General features: G+C 41.0%; 1 protein-coding gene and 1 pseudogene across 4 annotated transcripts in view; both read left to right on the top strand.

The window, feature by feature from the left end:
• The window catches only part of KDM4C (lysine demethylase 4C), a 397,429-nt gene that overhangs the window by 332,823 nt on the left and 47,365 nt on the right, over positions 1 to 17,241 (top strand). For all 4 annotated transcript variants that reach the window (XM_065907905.1, XM_065907903.1, XM_065907906.1 and 1 more), the window contains one exon: positions 14,898 to 15,068. In XM_065907905.1, coding sequence (XP_065763977.1) covers positions 14,898 to 15,068 — 171 coding nt within the window. The remainder of the gene's footprint in view (positions 1 to 14,897; positions 15,069 to 17,241) is intronic.
• LOC136148537 (high mobility group nucleosome-binding domain-containing protein 3 pseudogene) lies at positions 7,213 to 8,043 on the top strand (annotated as a pseudogene).

Below are 17,241 nucleotides of genomic sequence, written 5' to 3'. Positions count from 1 at the left end.
TTTGTGCTGGTTCTAAAAGAGAAAGGTTGAGTTTGCTAAGTTGATGTGTCAACTGCATTGGAGCTGACATTGGAAGGCCACAGTGAAAGGAAACTCTCACTTGTGACTAGTTCTCAGTCGTCTGGTTTTGTCTTGATTCAACCCATGGTATGAATCCATCTTCTTTTGGTTTTTTCTTTTCCATCCTTAAGTTTGGAGCTCCATGCTATGGCTTGACTCTGTCCCCTTCATGCTTTTAAAAAAGAGAACCAGAATTTATTGTAGTTAACACTCCTCTTGGAGAAGGAAATGGCAACCCACTACAGTATTCTTGCTTGGAGAATCCCATGGACAGAGGAGCCTGTTGGGCTGTAGTCCATGGGGTCGCAAAGAGTTGGATGCGATTGAGCAACTAACATTAACACTCATCTGACAGTGATCTGAATGTTTTCATTTCCATAAACCCTCTTCGTCACCCTGATCTGCGTGTCTTTGTGATTAACTGACAGTGTTTGGTGATTGTTTTTTCTGTAACAATTGAGGTATTGCTAACCCCCTTTCTGTTCAGTTAGTAAAGTTTGTTATGACCAAATAACAAAGTCTTCTTAGACTTGTGCATGATAATCTGATATTTATATATGGTTTGTTTCTTCTGTGTAAGTTGTTTTTGAAACGTCCTTCTGAATTTGTACTGTTATTGAATAGCAGAAAGCATTCTAAGCAGAGCAGAAAGAAGAAAGCAAAGGTCTGGTGTAAAAAATTCTTAGCAAGCGTTCAAAAAAACAAATAATATAATGATTTAGGGGTGAGTGTGATCTTTCTAAATCAGACATACATTTCAAAAAGAAATCCCTCACCCTTTTATCAGTAGTAGTGTTCTGTTGAGCTCTCAATCCATGTATCCTAGATGACAGAAAGTTAAGGCCAGATTTGCCTGGGAGAAGAAATATTTAACGCAGACATTTTAGAATATTTACAGTTGGAACCAGTTTTTCCCTTGTTCACTTTATTAGGTAAAACCAGTGAATACAGTGTTTTTCTTAATTTTATCAAGAAAATTAAACATATCCCACTTCAAACTTCCGTATTTTATTAATAACCCTCATTTTAATTTCCTGCTGCTATTTCTGTAGACATTTCCTGGGGAAGGGCAAGGTCAGTGATCATGGAGCTCTTCTCCTTCGGGCTTCCAGTCTGTAGAAGAAGTGCTTCAGAGGCTCTGGAGCACAGTCTCAGGTCCTGGGGTTCCATTGTCTTTCCATTATCCCTGGTGTAGTTAGGGAGACCCAGGGCGTCTGTTGGAGGGACGTCATACCTTCTGCTGGGCCTGGTTGTGGGGCATAGAGGAAAATCCCACTAACACTCGCCCCACAAGCTCCCCACAGTGACTTCATGGTCCCAGGCAGAGGCTCTTCTGCCTCCATGGAGCCATCTCTAGCTTACCCTTCTGTCCCTCCATTTTCCAGTCCCTTTTCAGAGTCTAGTCACTTGGTAAGGGTCTTCGTGCCAGTCCCCACTCGGGCACCAGCTGCAGAGACTCCAGACCCATTTCTGCTGCTAATTAAAGTGTTTCAGGGGGAGTTTTGAATTTTCGGGAAGAGGTAACAGATGCCTCCATTGAAGATTCTAATTTTAATTCAGTCAAGGGTACAGAAACTAATCAGAAGGGGGAGACCATGCAGGCAGAGAAAGGCCGAGTGCCTCGGTGTGGCACCCCTCCGGCACACCGTTCCCTAGTGGGCCGCCCTGTTGTGGCATCTGCATGTGACTGGCTGCTGCTGTATCGAGGCAGAACTGTAGCTTGCTACCACATAGTTGCTCTGTGTAAGGGGTTTATATTTCCATTCTGGAAAGGTTTACCCTTAACAGTCTGGGCCTTTCCATTTAAGGAAGAATGTGCGAGCACCTGGCTGTTGAATCAGACTCATGATCAACAAGGCCACACTGTGATCCGGGGGCAGAAAGCAGAGTCAATTCCCAGTGACTCAGAACAATATCTCTGCCTTGAAGTATAGCATTTCTCCAGACTCTGATTCTTGTCCTTTATCCTTTAATCTGGTTGGGTTAAATAAACAAACATTATTTCAAATTTCCTGGAAGCATCAAAAGGCATTTGAAAAATGTTAGGACGTAGGTTATATGGGATGCCTTATTTATTTTACAGATAGACATGCTTGCTGCTAAGGGCCCAAGAGCCCCTGAAATAACTCTGAAGCAATGTTGGCTGCTGAAGCCTTAAGTGTATTGATGTGAGTGTTAGCCGTCACCCTCTGTGGAGCCCTGACTTCCAGGAGATCTCTTGTTCAACAGCCTTGGCTATCTTCTCTCTCAAAAATGTGGAAAGGGAAATTTTGCCTGAACTTTTTATTTAGCTTCGTAAAACTGCAAAATAATCCTGACTTAAAAAAGAAAAATTCAGGAAAATTCTGCATCTTGGTTACAGGAGTTTGGTGTCTATCACTAAAGCAGACTCATCAGAACCCCCAGGAAGTACTTGTCATGTTGTAGTTCCTGTTTGGCCGTCTTATCCCCACCCCCTCCCCCGAAGTGCATCATGGGACCAGGGACCAGTCAGCCATTCTACTGCAGGGGGGCAAGTGCAGGAAGGACTGTTTACATGGGACCCTTGATACTTGACAACCTCACGGGACCACACATACTGAGGGAAATCAAGTCTTGCACTCAAGAACCGCTTATCTGGTTACATTTTTTAGCATAGGTAAGGTGTGTTTCTATATGAAACACTTGCTCAGCTTTTCACAGAATTATTTCTCAGGAAATTTTAAGCTTTTCAGCAATTTAATATTCCTTTAAAAAAAATAATTAGGGCATGCATTATTGTCTGATAGCTTGTTAAGAAAATTAAGTAGTGACACTAATCCCATATTTTAACGTTGGTATTACAGTCAAGCACCGTGGATACAGTAGAGAAATATAAATGGAATGTGTCAGCAGACACAACAGCAAAGAGAATTTGACATTCCAACATCTTGTAAAGCATAAGAGGCAGGATTTTTAATTCCTTCATGTAGAAAACAGTAATTAGATGCCATAGTCATAATGAAATCCATAGATACTGACACAGTGTAATGAAACTACAGTTTAATGAGACTATTAACTGCAAGCAGTGGAAAAGGCACTTAAATAAGTTTCATCATTTTTTTATCTAAAGGGCTACTCTCTAGGTCTGTGTTCTTTGTCCATATTCACCAAACATGATGTATAAAGCTCTAAATTAACTAGAAAGGCCTCTTGAGGTCTCTTGGCAGGAAGCCAGTCAGCCTGGGGCTACCCCATCTCTTTGTCCCACCCTTCCACGGAGTGTTGGTAGCCATCTTGGGATCTGAGACGTTTTTCACATGCAAATCAATACTTCTTCCCTAAAGGGAATGGTAAAAGGGATGGTTTCTTGACCATTCCTTATCTGAAGTTGACTTTGTTTTCACCATGAGATTGCATGCATCTCTCTGTCTTCTTCTCCCACACTGGGTGTAGTGGATCTGTGAAATTATAGAGTAGTATATGAAGGAACATAAGAGATTGCTTTTTCTACAATTTTTTTCAATAAAATAGTCTTTTAATTTTTCTTTCAGCCATTACTGGGCTGACCTGGCACACAGAAGCTTTTTCTTGGGGCAAGAGGGAGGGAGAAGTGAAACCTCATTTCTTTGTGGGCATCGAATGTCCTTATGTGTTATTTTCAATTGTATTTGTCTCTCCTTGAGTGTTAGGTAGGGCTTTTAGTCAGGTTTGTCCCCATTTTCTTATATATTTCTCAGGACTTGGAAGAAAATTAAAAATTTGCAAACCCTTACATTAAACAACTTTTAACTTTATCTTAAAATCTTTTGTCTTGTATCTTTATCATGTATATGGAGAAAAGAAGAGCATCCTTAATAAATGCTAAGAAGAAGCTTTGGCTGAGGCTTCAGGAACCACAGAGGTTAGCATTAGAGGTTGTTGGAGGGAACACGAGGGCTATAGGCAGGGGACTGGGAAGGGAGGGTTGCTGCCCCAGAGCCTCTCGGTCCTTCCCCTCCCCTTCCTGCCTCCACTGGAGCCCACACAGCACTCTTTCAAGCACAGTGCTGGGCACAGAGAGACATTTAATTAACACTTGATACTGACAGATGGGTATTAGCTTGCTTAATTAATAGTGGATGTTAAAGGCTTTGTGGATTTGTCCCCTTTGATTAACATCCTTGAGCCACGTGGCAGAATCTGCACTGCTCCTGCTGCGGTTGTGATGAGTGGTAGGAAGCTTTTGGCTGACTTCTCCACTGCTCCTCTGGCTGTTGCTCCTGTGATTTTCAAGGAAGCTTAGGAAGCTTGCACATGTTCATTCTCAACCTCTCTCTACCTCTTTCTCTCTCTCCCCCCCTTTCTGTCTGATGCTCATGGAAGTAGTGTGCCTGTATAGAGTCAGAATTGACTGTGCCACCCTGAATTTCTCTTGTGTTCAAGGTGACTGTCGTTTTTCGTTGAGAGCAGCATATCGAGGTAGATGAGGTAAATAAAATTAATAGTAGCTGATATTGGTATAATGCCTTTTATGGTTTATTGAACGCTTTCATCGGTAGTGCATTGTCTATTGGGCCACACAGTAACCCTCTGTTGCAGATTTTTTTAATTGTATCCATTCTACAGGTGATGAAACGGAACTTCACAGAGGTTCAGCAGTCATTAATGTTCCAGAACTTCCTTGTCTCCAAAGTCAGAGCACGTGGTGTGTCATTGAGATGGTGCTGATTTGGCTACACTTCCAGTTTGAGATCATGCCTTGAATTAGTTTACATGGCCTCATTATTTACCTAGGCTTCCTTCTTGGTGACATAGAACAATTATTAAGCCCTTTAATTAGTCTGTTTTGCTTTACATCACCTTGTTAAGAAAATCTTTTCATCTCTTTTAGCTATTTTTAATCCAGTTACCCACTGTAATTGAGATCCAAAAAACCTTATGGGTAGGAGACCTGTGTAGTAATGCCCCATGTCCCTTGCTTCTCTCTGTTGAAAACGCCCCATCTGAGGTCATTTTTTAAAATTACAGTTCCTTATAAATGAATGAATACTTTCTCTCCCCATTTCTCCTAAATTATAATTCATTCCAACATTGTTTGTATATTTTAGGTTCTTTGCATTTTCATGTAGAATTAAACACACACATAGCCTGCTATGAATGATTGAGAGTTTGTTGAATTTATAGTCCCCTCCCCAACCCCCCAGTTTTACACTTAGACCCAAGAAGCCTGAAGAGCATCTGAAATATAAAAGCCCAAGGCAGAGCTTCTGGCTCCAGGCATCCAGGGACTCGCATACTCTCTAGCAGTTAATGAGATTGGAAATGAGTTAGCAAGAGCTCACATCAGATTCCATCTCAGCGGTGGACACTCCACCTCTCCAACTGATGGGAACTTTCCTCTCTGCTTTTTATAAAGTACGTTACTGAAACTATTCAGAGTGGAAAGCAGGTGTTGCCTGCCTGTTAAGAGTTTCCTACGTTAACCCAGTGAAGCCTCTGAAGATGTTTCTCCCATCCCAGTCCCCTTCACTTAGCTCCTGAACAAGACTACCACCTCTGAGGTGAGCTAATGACTCAAATGGAAAATAATTCATGTTTTTTTATTCCCCCTCAGTTTCTTCCACAGCCTGTTAGTTATACTTCTACAGACGTTAAACTGAATAAGGCCTTAAATCTGCTGGGAAACTGCTTGCCACCATTTCCCACTGTATTATATGTTTGTACTTAAAAACCCTTGAGAAATCAACTACACGTGAACAAACAGACATATCGAAAATTAAATACTTGTGACATTTTTATGAGCCTGCATGTGCATTTGTGCTATAAGAGCAATTATTTCTTCATGAAGCTCCAGGGATTTAGGTTTTTCTGGGTAAAATATTTTTACCTAGTTCTTGTAATTTTACAAAGAAACCTTTCATTATTACAAGGCACATTTAGATGAGTGATTTTCACTGTGTAGGTTTGGTGAAAGAATAATAGTTTGTATTAATTTATTACTCTGATACCTGTGGGACTTTTTATAAAATGGATACCTTGAAAAAATATAACATCTCACATGTTATTAATTCATAGAAATTAGGGAGTAATAATAAAGTTGAGAAGGTAAAAGGGTTACTGGACATACATGGAAATGTGCATTTTGGCCTGTTCATGGAATAAGTTGCTAAGCTTTTTCCTTCACCTCTCCAGTCTTACTGATTGAATGATGGATGTATCTATGAGAGGAACCTATGTGTACCTCTACATATACTATTTTATTGGGATTTGCACCCTTTATTAACATCATTGTGCAGATGGAGGACAAACTCAGGGATTTTCCTAAGATGACATCCCTGCCCATGACTCATCTCATCACATGGATGGTGGGTGACCCTCCTTCGGGGTATGAGCACACATCCGCCTTCCCAGGGCCGATAAGAGAAGACTCTTCTTGCCAAGGATTGATCTTCCTTCCTTTGCCACACAGGACTCCTTGCCAAGTGATCACTGCAAAGGTCATATTTGAACTAACTCCTCTCTGCTCTCTGTCAGAAACTCACTGGGGAGAAATAATATTGAATATTGGAGAATGCAGTATATATTCCAATGTCAGTACTTAAGTTAGGTTCCTGTTCCAGTTTAGGTCACCCCAAAATTACTCATTTTAGGGTCCATAACTTCAGTCTTCACAGAGATATCTTCATGGAGTTTCATTTTACTGCTGTATCCATTTATTGACAGTTTATACAAGCAGCATATATAAACAACATTGTTGTGAGTTTTATAAGGCTGTTGTTAAAAGGTTGAGTGCTGTTCCTTTAAATAGATAAAATCCTTTGAACAGTTTAGTATCAAGAGAAATTTGTCTGTGAGAGCATGAGGGGAAAGATTGAAAATTTCTTTCTAAATTCTAGCTCCAATTTAACGATTCCGTCAATTTTGAGCATAGGCAGGGGTGGCATTAGCAGTTTCTGTGACTCTGTCCACAATGGAAATCACATTACCTTTGGGAGAGAGATCTCAAAATATTACTTATGCCCATCGCATCTTTGAAATTAGGATATTAATAGTTGCTATTAGACCTGCCACTAGGTATTAGTATTTAATACATTGTTAAAGAAGTACATATATTATACCACAAATTTGTTTTTTCAGTATTATTTCAGTGTAATCTGGGGGGGATAATCTTGTGTTTTATTTTATGCATTTAAAAGCATTGTTCTGACGCAAAGACCTGCGCATGAGCAGCTGTGGCGGCGGCAGCATCCAGCGGCGGTGCCAGCAGTTCCAGCCCGTTGCTTTACTTTTCAGCTGCACGAATACAGTCATTATGCCAAAGAGAAAGTCTCCAGAGAATACAGAGGGCAAGGATGGATCCAAAGTAACTAAACAGGAGCCCACCAGACGGTCTGCCAGGTTGTCAGCGAAACCTGCTCCCCCCAAACCTGACCCTAAACCAAGAAAAACATCTGCTAAGAACCAGCAACAAAGGTTAGCAAAGGTGTTAAAGGGAAGAAGAAGGAGAAGCAGGAAGCTGGGAAGGAAGGTACCGCAGCACTGGCTGAAAATGGTGAAACTCAAGCTGAAGAGGCACAGAAAACTGAATCTGTAGCTAACGAGGGAGAATGAATGGTCATGAAATTTGGGGTTGATTTTGTGTACCTCTTGAGACAACTTTTAAAAGCTATTTTTACCGAGTATTTTGTAAATGCTAAGTTTTTAGGACTCTACTAGTTGGCATACAAAAATATATAAGGATGGACATTTTACCTTCATGAGAAGTCGTGCTTCATAGTCGTGCTTTTTGGAAATTTCCATCATCCTTGAGTAAAATAAATACCGGTTTAATATTGGAAGCTGTCTGTAAAATTGATTCAGCATTCCATGCACTCGCTTTAAAAATTTAGTCCTGTGCATACTGTGGTGCTTTTACTGTGCGTATTTGGATTTTTTCATGCTGTTTTTCTAGAGCAATAATCGGTGGTGCTTTTGTACCTAGGTTTTATATGATTTTAATGAAACATGGATAGTTGTGGCCACTTGCTGATTATTTGTGGTTTAAAATAAAAGGTTTTCCTGCCTGCAAAAATAAGTAAATAAAAAATAAAAGCATTGTTCTAAGTAGGGATCCATAGGTTCACAAGTTAACCGAGGGAGCCCATGGCAGCAAACACTCCATTCTCAGTGGCCTTCTGGGCACATATGTATATGGGGCCTCCTGGCCCCCTTAGGCCTGGTTCAGATGATCAGAAGGCTGTGGTGATGATTATTAAAGAAATACAATTGACTCTTGAACAACATGAGTTTGAACTGTGCAGGTCCACTTATATGTGAATTTTTTTTCAATTAGTATAATACCTGTATTTTCATTTTATAGATCTTTAAATTAACTAAATGTGGAGAAAAGTTTGTGTTTGATTAGAGGTATGTGGCATCAAGAGTCCTCATTCTGTCCAAACTGTTTCAGCTTCCTGCTCTTGGTTAAGTCATGTATTAATTCCTTCATTTTTGAGGCAGAGAGAACAATATGCAGATTTTTGACTGTGTAGGGGTTGGGGGTGCCCCTAACCCCTGTGTTGTACAAGGGACAACTGTATATAACAGAAACTACAAAGAGGTATATAAAGAACCAAACAGATAAAATCCCATTATCTAGGGTTGAATATAGCCAACAGTTTAGTATATTATTTTCGTAATAGATCTGATCCTGCGTGGATCCACTTATACATGGATTTTTTTTCCATAAATACATATTGAATTCTATACAATCCATAATTGATCAAATCTGTAGATATGAGTGCTAACTGTAAAATTATATGTAAGTTTTCAACTGTGTGTGAGGGGGTTTTTCTTTTTTCTTAGTTGTGTGTTTGACAAACCATCACAAAACTTAGTGGCTTTAAACAACTCTTTAGCTACTGATTCTGCTATTTTTTGTTGTTTAGTCATGTCTGACTCTTTGCAACCCCATGGACTGCAGCATGCCAGGCTTCCCTGTCCTTCACTATCTCCTGGAGTTTGCTCAAACTCATGTCCATTGAGTCGATGATACCATCCAACCATTTCATCCTCTTTTGTCCCTGTTTCCTCATGCCCTCGATCTTTCCCAGCATCAGCTATCATCAGTGAAGGCTGGACTCAGCTGGGTAGTTCTTCTGTTTCAGACTGGTTGCCTCATTCATCTGTGGTCAGCTGAAGAACTGCTTGTCTTCTTTTGGCTGGGTTCTCTCATATGTGTAGGGCCTCATCTCTGGTCAGGGTGGTCTCTCATCTGCCAGTGGGAGGATAACTCGAGTTGCTTCACAGGACAGAATCTGTGGCCCCTGGGGAGAGGGCAGGCATGTGAAGAGGCTTTGAATATACATACCATTACTTCTGTTGTATTCTTTGGGCCAAAGCAGGTTAAACCAGAAAACTAGCTCAGATCTGAGGGTTGAGGAAGTAGACTCCAGCCTTTGGTGGGAGGAGCTGCAGGTCACATTTCAGAGGACGTGTGGAAACAGGAAGGAGTGAAAGTTTGTGAGCATTTTTTGAAATTTGTTGCAGTGTATATATGTGAGTGAATGTGCAATTATATGTTCTGCATTTTTCATCTCCAGATAGGCTCCAAATCAAAGTTGCTTATTTGACTCTGTGATTATACTGGGGAGATTAAACAAAGTGTCTCAGATGGTATGTAGAACAGAAGAGGCAGTCAATAAATAAGTTAGAAAAGAACAGAAGGAAATGTAACTTCTTTAGGCAACTGTTTGAATTCCTTTCCTGTCACTTCCTGGTTGGTTTTATTTCTCTTCTAATGTCTTTCTACATGTGTTCCCCTGGTTGATGATACCGACACATGCATTTGTGATGGGAGAGCACCTGGTTCTGGTCCCCACTTCAGCCTCTCACCAGCTTTGGGATCTTGGAAAAGTCACTTGACCTGTACCTCAATGACTTCATCTATTTAATGAGAATAAACGACTGCAGAGTTATTGCGAGAGTTTAATTAACTCATGAGTATGGACGTGTGTTGGTAACATATCTGTTTTTTGTCCCAGTGATTCTTTGATGCTTTTGCAGAATGTCTATAACAATTTCTTAGTTAACATTTTCTTTTCACATCCCTAGAATTTTGAACTGTTCCTATCTTTTTAAAAAGAGAAGTTGAGGTTTTTTCCCCCAATTAAAGCACTGTTCATTTCTGCATAGTGCATGTTAAAGAAAATTTGATTTTAACAATCTTAGCCTGTGCAGTAATCTTCAAAAGCCATAATCTGATGGAGCCCCTTGCATAATATCCGTCTTCTCCGATGAGAAATGACATTCCTAACATCAATAGATTCTTAGGCTTTTCTGACAGGAAGTATTTTTGAGTATGTATAATCAGTTATAGGATATGCTTGTCAATAAATTTTTCCTGCAAGAATAAATCAGAAATCATATCAAAATAGCATTATGAAAAAAAATCTGTTTTCTTTAATACTTCCCATGAAATGGTCAGTCATGCTTGAGGTTTATAAAAATTTTTTATTTAGATGAAGGCAGTTTATTTAATTTGTGTGCTGGCCATCTTTCCAGCTAGCCAATTTGCATAAATTTCATGTCCTAGCAGGAAAAAAAAAATAGTTGTGGTCTAGAATCAACCTTTTCTCTGTCAAGTCTCTATCATTTTTCTTTACCCTTGACTGACTGCTTCCACTTCCCAGACCCTGTGAATTTCACCATAAACCTTTATTACCACCCCCTACCCACACACATGCCTAGCTACCCTAACAAAGAGGAACTTCTTCCTAAAACTCCCCTTTGCTTCTTTTTGCTCTTTTCTGGACAATGAGTAATTAGAATCAATCTTCTCCCATTTAAAAAATATGTCTGTCCTCGTAGATCATTTATTTAGGGTTTTTTTCCCCTGTCCATTTATTTTTCCATTCATTCATTCATTGTTTATCTGGCAGCAACAATGTTGCATGCCATGAATAAAAGGACAAATTGGTCTTGGCACTGACCCGTGGATTTTGCCCTGTTACAGGAGGGATAGTCAGTGAAAGTGACATTTGACCAGAGCCTTAAGAGAGTTGTAAACAAAGGCTTTGAGAGTCTTGAGGGTGGAGGGAGGAGACCACATTATTTATGCCTTCCTTCCTAAGGACCATAGCCACGTGCCCGTTTGACAAGGGTTAGAGTCCTAAGAGGATGAGGTGAAGAGCAGAGCAGTGATGAGTTATAGCTGGATTGAGCCTTGTCATGAGGAACCAGGGCACTGCGCTGTCCTGCACGCCAGTTACTGGGGTACTGTAGAGCGGAGTGGTCTATTTACCTGGGGCTAGGGTCTCATATACAGTCTCTTCTTATAATGAAGCCACTTAACAGTTGCTGAGAACTAATTGCTTGTGAGTCTAGACATTTTATGTACTTCATATTATTTCATAGCAGACCTTTAATGTAAGTATTACCGTTCCTTCTGCAGATGAGCAAGCTGATGCTGATAAAGGTTATGTAACATCCTTATGATCACATAGTTAGTATGAAGGTAAGCTTATAATTCAGATCCAAAACATTCTTTCCTTAGAGGGTGAGTTCCAATTTTAATAAAATATGCACGCACGAAGAAATTAATATCATAGTAAAATACACTACATGCCATTCGGACTATGAGTGTTTTTTTAAGGCCATTTGACAAAGAGGGACAATGTTTGAAAAAATACACTGCCAATATAAAGCCCCCCTTTGGCCTTAATCCAGGTCACTCAGAGCCACTGTGTTCAGTCACCCAGGTTGTGAACTTCACCTCCTAGAGGCAGTTATAACCAGTACAATTTTAGGAAGCAGTCATAGGCTTAATTTCGGAGTTCCAGAATTCTACAAACTGTGCCTTCACTCAAATTTATTATTACATCTGAGTTGCTCTCTTGCTTTGAAAGGTTAGATATATTTAAAATGGTTGGACAGAGGAATGAAGCAGGAAACTAGGGAGTCATTCTGGCATATGTAAGGTACTGTGGCCCAGCTGTTAAAGATTTCTGCTTCAAGCACAGTGTGTTTAAATCACTACAGGCTCCTTCCTCTTGTGCTTTGGCAAAACGTTTACACACCTAACTACACCTAAAGTCAAGAGAAAAATTTTTCAGTCAACCTAGAAATCAGTAGGGAATGATTTCAAGGAAGAAAAATATCCTTTTATTTGGTTAGGCATGTGAGAAACTAGATGGCAGAGCTCACTCTGCAAAGAGGGGACCTTTAGGAACACATCTAGGAGAGTTAGCCTTCGGTCCAAACCATGAGCATCTTTGTGGTTCTGTACTCCAGGCCCTCATCTCCCACCTGGAGATGCCCCTTCTCCCCTTGGAGTCACACAGACCTGGATCATTTTTCTTCTGTACTTAAACCTCTCAGTGGCTCCCTTAGGCCCACAGGGTAATGTCTAGACTCCTTAGAATGGTGTGAGAGCTGCCCTACTTCCCCCTCTCCCCCATAGCCTGACCTCTCAGCCCCAGACCATTTCTAAACTCTTCTTTCTCCTGCTTCCCCTCCCATACAAGGCAAGATCTCTTACAGTTCCCAGAACAGAGTGGGTGGTTTCCTGCTTTTAGGCTTTTGCTAACGCCCTTACTGGTTCCCTAATTCTGCCTGTGAGTATGAAGACATGCTAGAATATCATCAGTCCTGAGTCATGCCACCTGTAAGATGACTTCACAGCACGTACCTGTGTGGGTCTCTTCCAGGGAATGGGAGTCAAGTCTTGGTGGTTTTCGTTGGAGTCCAGAGCACCCGGGGAGGTGCTTGGTGTCCCCTGAATAGCAGCACATGACTGTTGAAGGAACCAGTGAGTCAGTGACTCTCTGGGCATTTCTTCTTTGGTTTCCTGAAGGAAAAGTTTAAGCATAGCACTTTATCTGCTTCCTACAAGGTGTTTTAGCCTTTTTTTAAATACAAGGAAAAAAGAAGTAAAGCCTCTAATTAAACCGAGATTCTGAATTGACACTTTATTTCCCAGTGATGTTATAAATACCCCTGCCAGAAGACACTGGGTTAATGAATCCTGGCTTTCTGTAGGTTAGAATGATATGTCAGACTAATGTTGGTATCTTGGGGGTTATGAGACTGTGCCTTCTAGGACCCATTTAGCAATGTTGCTGGGCCTTCCCAAGTGCTTGATTCAGGAGCCCCATAGGGAGTCAAAGCTTGTGGCTTCAAGAGTCAGGTTGATGAATGAGACTTGGAGATAGGGAGTAAAAGGGACTGAGCAGACCTCCTTGTAAGATGGTGACTCCCCTCTGTACCTGGCAGGAATGAGGTTTGTGTGAGTTTCTAACAAGGAAGCAACAGCTTTATTCTGAAAAATAAATTGCAAACAAATAGGAAGCCCCAAATACAGCAAGCTAAAATGTCTGGAGTGCTTGCCATGAGCCTAGCATTCTGCCAAGCATCTTCCCAAAGCGTTTATCCTGAAGTCTTCTACTTCATAGCATGGTATATACTCTGAGACCTAGTCCCTGGTTTTCCTTGGTTATATATGTACTTGTATACCTGTATGTATGAAAGTGTGTGTGTGTGTGTGTGTATGCATGTGTGTACATGTAAATATATATATTTATACACATCCACACATTTCTTTGCTCTGACTTCTGAAAGGGTCAAGAAGCAAAGATGCCTTGGTAGTAACAAGCACACCTAAGCCCCTGCATCTTATCCTCTAATGTCACTGCCCACAAAAATGAACCACATTCCTCAGGGAAATGCTAATTCCAGGGCTGAGGCGAGATGATCTTGAGACTCTTATGAGGCCAGAAAGGAAGGAACTGCTAAAAAGTAAAAGGACGTCTTAGGGGACATAGGAAACAGATTGAAGAGGCTTCTGCTGACCAAATCTGGGATAATCTGAGTACCAAAATAATTGATTATAGTATGAACTGTAAACAGTTGTGAAGGAGGAGTTAGAAATCCCATACTGATGACAGATGGATGGGTGGATGTGGGGAGAATAGGAGGTTTTTGCTTAATAACTGCCAGGTGCCAACCAGTAACTGTGGGGGGAGTCCTGGAGCAGGAAAAGTCGGCATATCATCCCCATCACAGTAAAACTGGATCAAGCAAGATTCATCAGTGGATGCTAAATCTAAGCAGAAGTGTGGAGGAGCAGGATATTTGTGTGCTGTTAAAGGCTCTCCCACAGATTGCTTATTAGCTAGAAGGGAAAAGTAGTGATTATAAAGTGGAAAAATTGGACTGCTCTTTGACCAGGATCAAAGTTAATATCACCAGTGAGAGGCAGATAAACATGTGCCTCCAGATGTGGTTTCTTGAGATGATGACAGCGTTGTCTGTGCGGTATTCTGGCCAGGAAAGTATACCAAACTCTAATCATGAGGAAACATCAGCCAGATGCTTCATTGAAAAAACAGGGGCAGGGAGACCTGGATCCTTCAAAAGTATCATGATCATAAAAGACAAAGAAAGGCTGTGGAAATGTTCCAGGTTACAGGGGGTCAAAAGGACTTGGCAGCTAAATGAAGTACCTGACTTGAGACTAGATCCTGTACATAAACAATGGGGGCACATAAAGATCATTATTCGCTCAGTTGACAAAATTGGAATATGCATCATCAATTAAAGGGTGGCTTCCATGTTAAATTTATTAAAGTCAGTAACTGTGCTGTGGTTATGTAAAGGAAAATCCCTGTATAAAATACACACTGATGTATTTAGGTATAAAAGCCCATGATATATGGTTTGGACATAAATGCATACACACATACAAAGAGTATGTTTATGTTTTTGTTTTCATATTCTTACAACTTTTAAGTTTGAAATTATCCCCCAATAAAAGGTCTAAAAATTAAAAGTATGTATTATGATCATACTAATGATTATCTTCTAAATAAATATTTCTTCTATTTTCTGTCCTCTCTCCTCTTTCTCTGCTCCACCCTTAGAAATCCAAGGCTGGTGAGAAGGGCATCTCGGTGGGGCAGACGGTCATCACGAAGCATCGGAACACCCGGTACTACAGCTGCAGGGTTATCGCTGTGACGGCGCAGACCTTTTATGAGGTTGTGTTTGATGATGGCTCCTTCAGCAGGGACACCTTCCCTGAGGATATTGTGGTGAGTAAGGCTCTGGGTGCCTGCTCCCCAGCTTGTCTTTTGCATAACTAAACTAGCTGAACCTCTCAGGAATCTTCATCTTGGTTCTTGGTATAGCTCATTTCATTTAATATTCAGTTCAGGTGTTCTCTTTCCCCACCACAATCCTTAGAAGTGTTGTTTTCTAGGAGGTTCCTTAGCCATCATTATTCTAAATAGTAGGTGAATTTAGACTCATCTTCCCAGATTCTTTTAACTGAATGAGAAGCGTACGTGGCCAGAAGCAAAATGTGAATTTACCTGTTCTTATCTATTATGGAGTTTGTATATTTGAATTCCTTTATTACTTGTTTTCTTTATGCTTGGCTGGAGAATATGGCTTTTATTAATTTGACCTGACAGTGACATCTGTAATCTGACAGAAACATCTGTGTATGTTTCATAAGGGAATGGCAAAAATCACACAAGCAAAAGGCTGTTTCACTGAGTTTCTTAACTGTGGTCTGAAAGGGGACCCACACGTGCCTGTCTGTCTGTCTTCTTCCTCTGTCCCCTCAGTGAACACCTTGGGTCTTGTTCAGAGGAATTCCAAATGTGTCTCAGGGACCTGCTTTTGAGCAGATGTTTCATAAGAAAAGCACTTTCAGCAGAAGGTTTTTTGAAACAGATCAAATCAGTTAACTGAGATCAGGGTTAGTCTTCCAGCCATCTTGTCATCCCTTGTTTATTTATGGCAAGTATCCATTTGAGGAGCCAGGCCTCAATAATGTAGGCCTTGTCCTCGGTCTGCGATCCTTTGCCCTTGTTTGTATTTGGAAAGATGTCACTCTTTAAGAGTAATAAGTAGGTATTTTGCATAACTGATAATTAAATGTAACCTTTTGAGATTGCTCATAAACATTTCCAGAATTTTGGTCCCCTGGGGCAGAAGAAGCATTGATTCAGTCAGCTCTTTGTTAAGCTTACTTCTCTATGCCTTTAAAAGGGACAAGTATGTAAACAAAAGTTACCTTATTTGAAAGATTTCAAAGCAAATGAATTTAAAGAAATTAAAAATCCCAGGACTTGATCCTACACCCTAAGGGTGAATTGTGGGTTTTTTCCTGCAGAATTCTCCCTGGAGCTTTGCTGCACTGACGTTGCTCTTCATAAGCAGCAGCTGCTAGGTCACGTGCTTGCCTTGCTAGGCTAGGCCCTCCCTTCAAGCACGCAGTCCCCAGAAATGGTATCTGCTGTGTACTAAGCATTGCACTGGGTGCTGGCAAAGATGAAAACGAAGGTGTGATTCCTTTTCAGTCTGGAGGGATGTGGGCTGTTAAATGGGTGCTTTCTAGATAGCACGATAAATGCTATAGATGAGCCCAAAGCAACTTCCCACCTGCGGGGATCAAGAGACTGAGTCCGAGACCCCATAGGGTCAGTAGGGCTGGCGCTGATGGAGACGCATCACGTGTTAGATCTGCTTCAGGAGCTTGTCACACGGGAATCATTTCATCCTCAGTCTTGTGTGCTAGTTAGTACTGTTTTCCACATTTGGCTGCTGAAAAAACTGAGTCACAAATTAGTAAATAACTTTCTCACAGTGATATACAGCTAGTAAGTGTCAGAATGAGTGTTCAGTCCCAGAGTTGGGCTCCAGAACCTTTGTTCTTAACCCCAGGAAGAAAAAGAACTTTCAAAGTGAGAGAGAGAGGGCAAGAGAGGTGCTGAAACACACAGGCAACTCAGCTCGGCGCTTGTCAGACCTGCCCGGTTACACGCTTATCTTGGAATCTGCCTCCTCTTGTGCAGGCTGACAATGTGGAGCTGGCCAAAGACGGAAGACTTTGCTGGGGAGCCTGCAGGGGATAGAACACAAGAGTTGTGAGCACTCACCCCCAAACCTGAGCACATAGTTAGGTCTTTATCCATGATAGTATGTAGTGAATCCTAAATAGTTAGGTCTTTATCCATGATAGTATGTAGTGAATCCTAAATTTCCTTTCACATCACGATCCTCCACACACCCAGTCAGTCGTAAGCTTTCTTGGAAAGTCTTCAGCTTGTGCATTGGAAAGTCTTCAGCTTGTGCATTGGAAAAGAGTGGCTGTGATCCTGGGAGTTTTCTGAATCCACAAGTCTTTCCTTTGATACCTTTAACTCTACTCTCTGTGAACCCAATCAAGTTTGGTTTGAAGTATTTGTGGGTGTTGTA

The sequence above is a fragment of the Muntiacus reevesi genome, chromosome 17 (genome assembly GCF_963930625.1).
Source record: "Muntiacus reevesi chromosome 17, mMunRee1.1, whole genome shotgun sequence".
NCBI lineage: Eukaryota > Metazoa > Chordata > Mammalia > Artiodactyla > Cervidae > Muntiacus > Muntiacus reevesi.
This window is presented reverse-complemented; position numbering and strand designations above follow the sequence as displayed.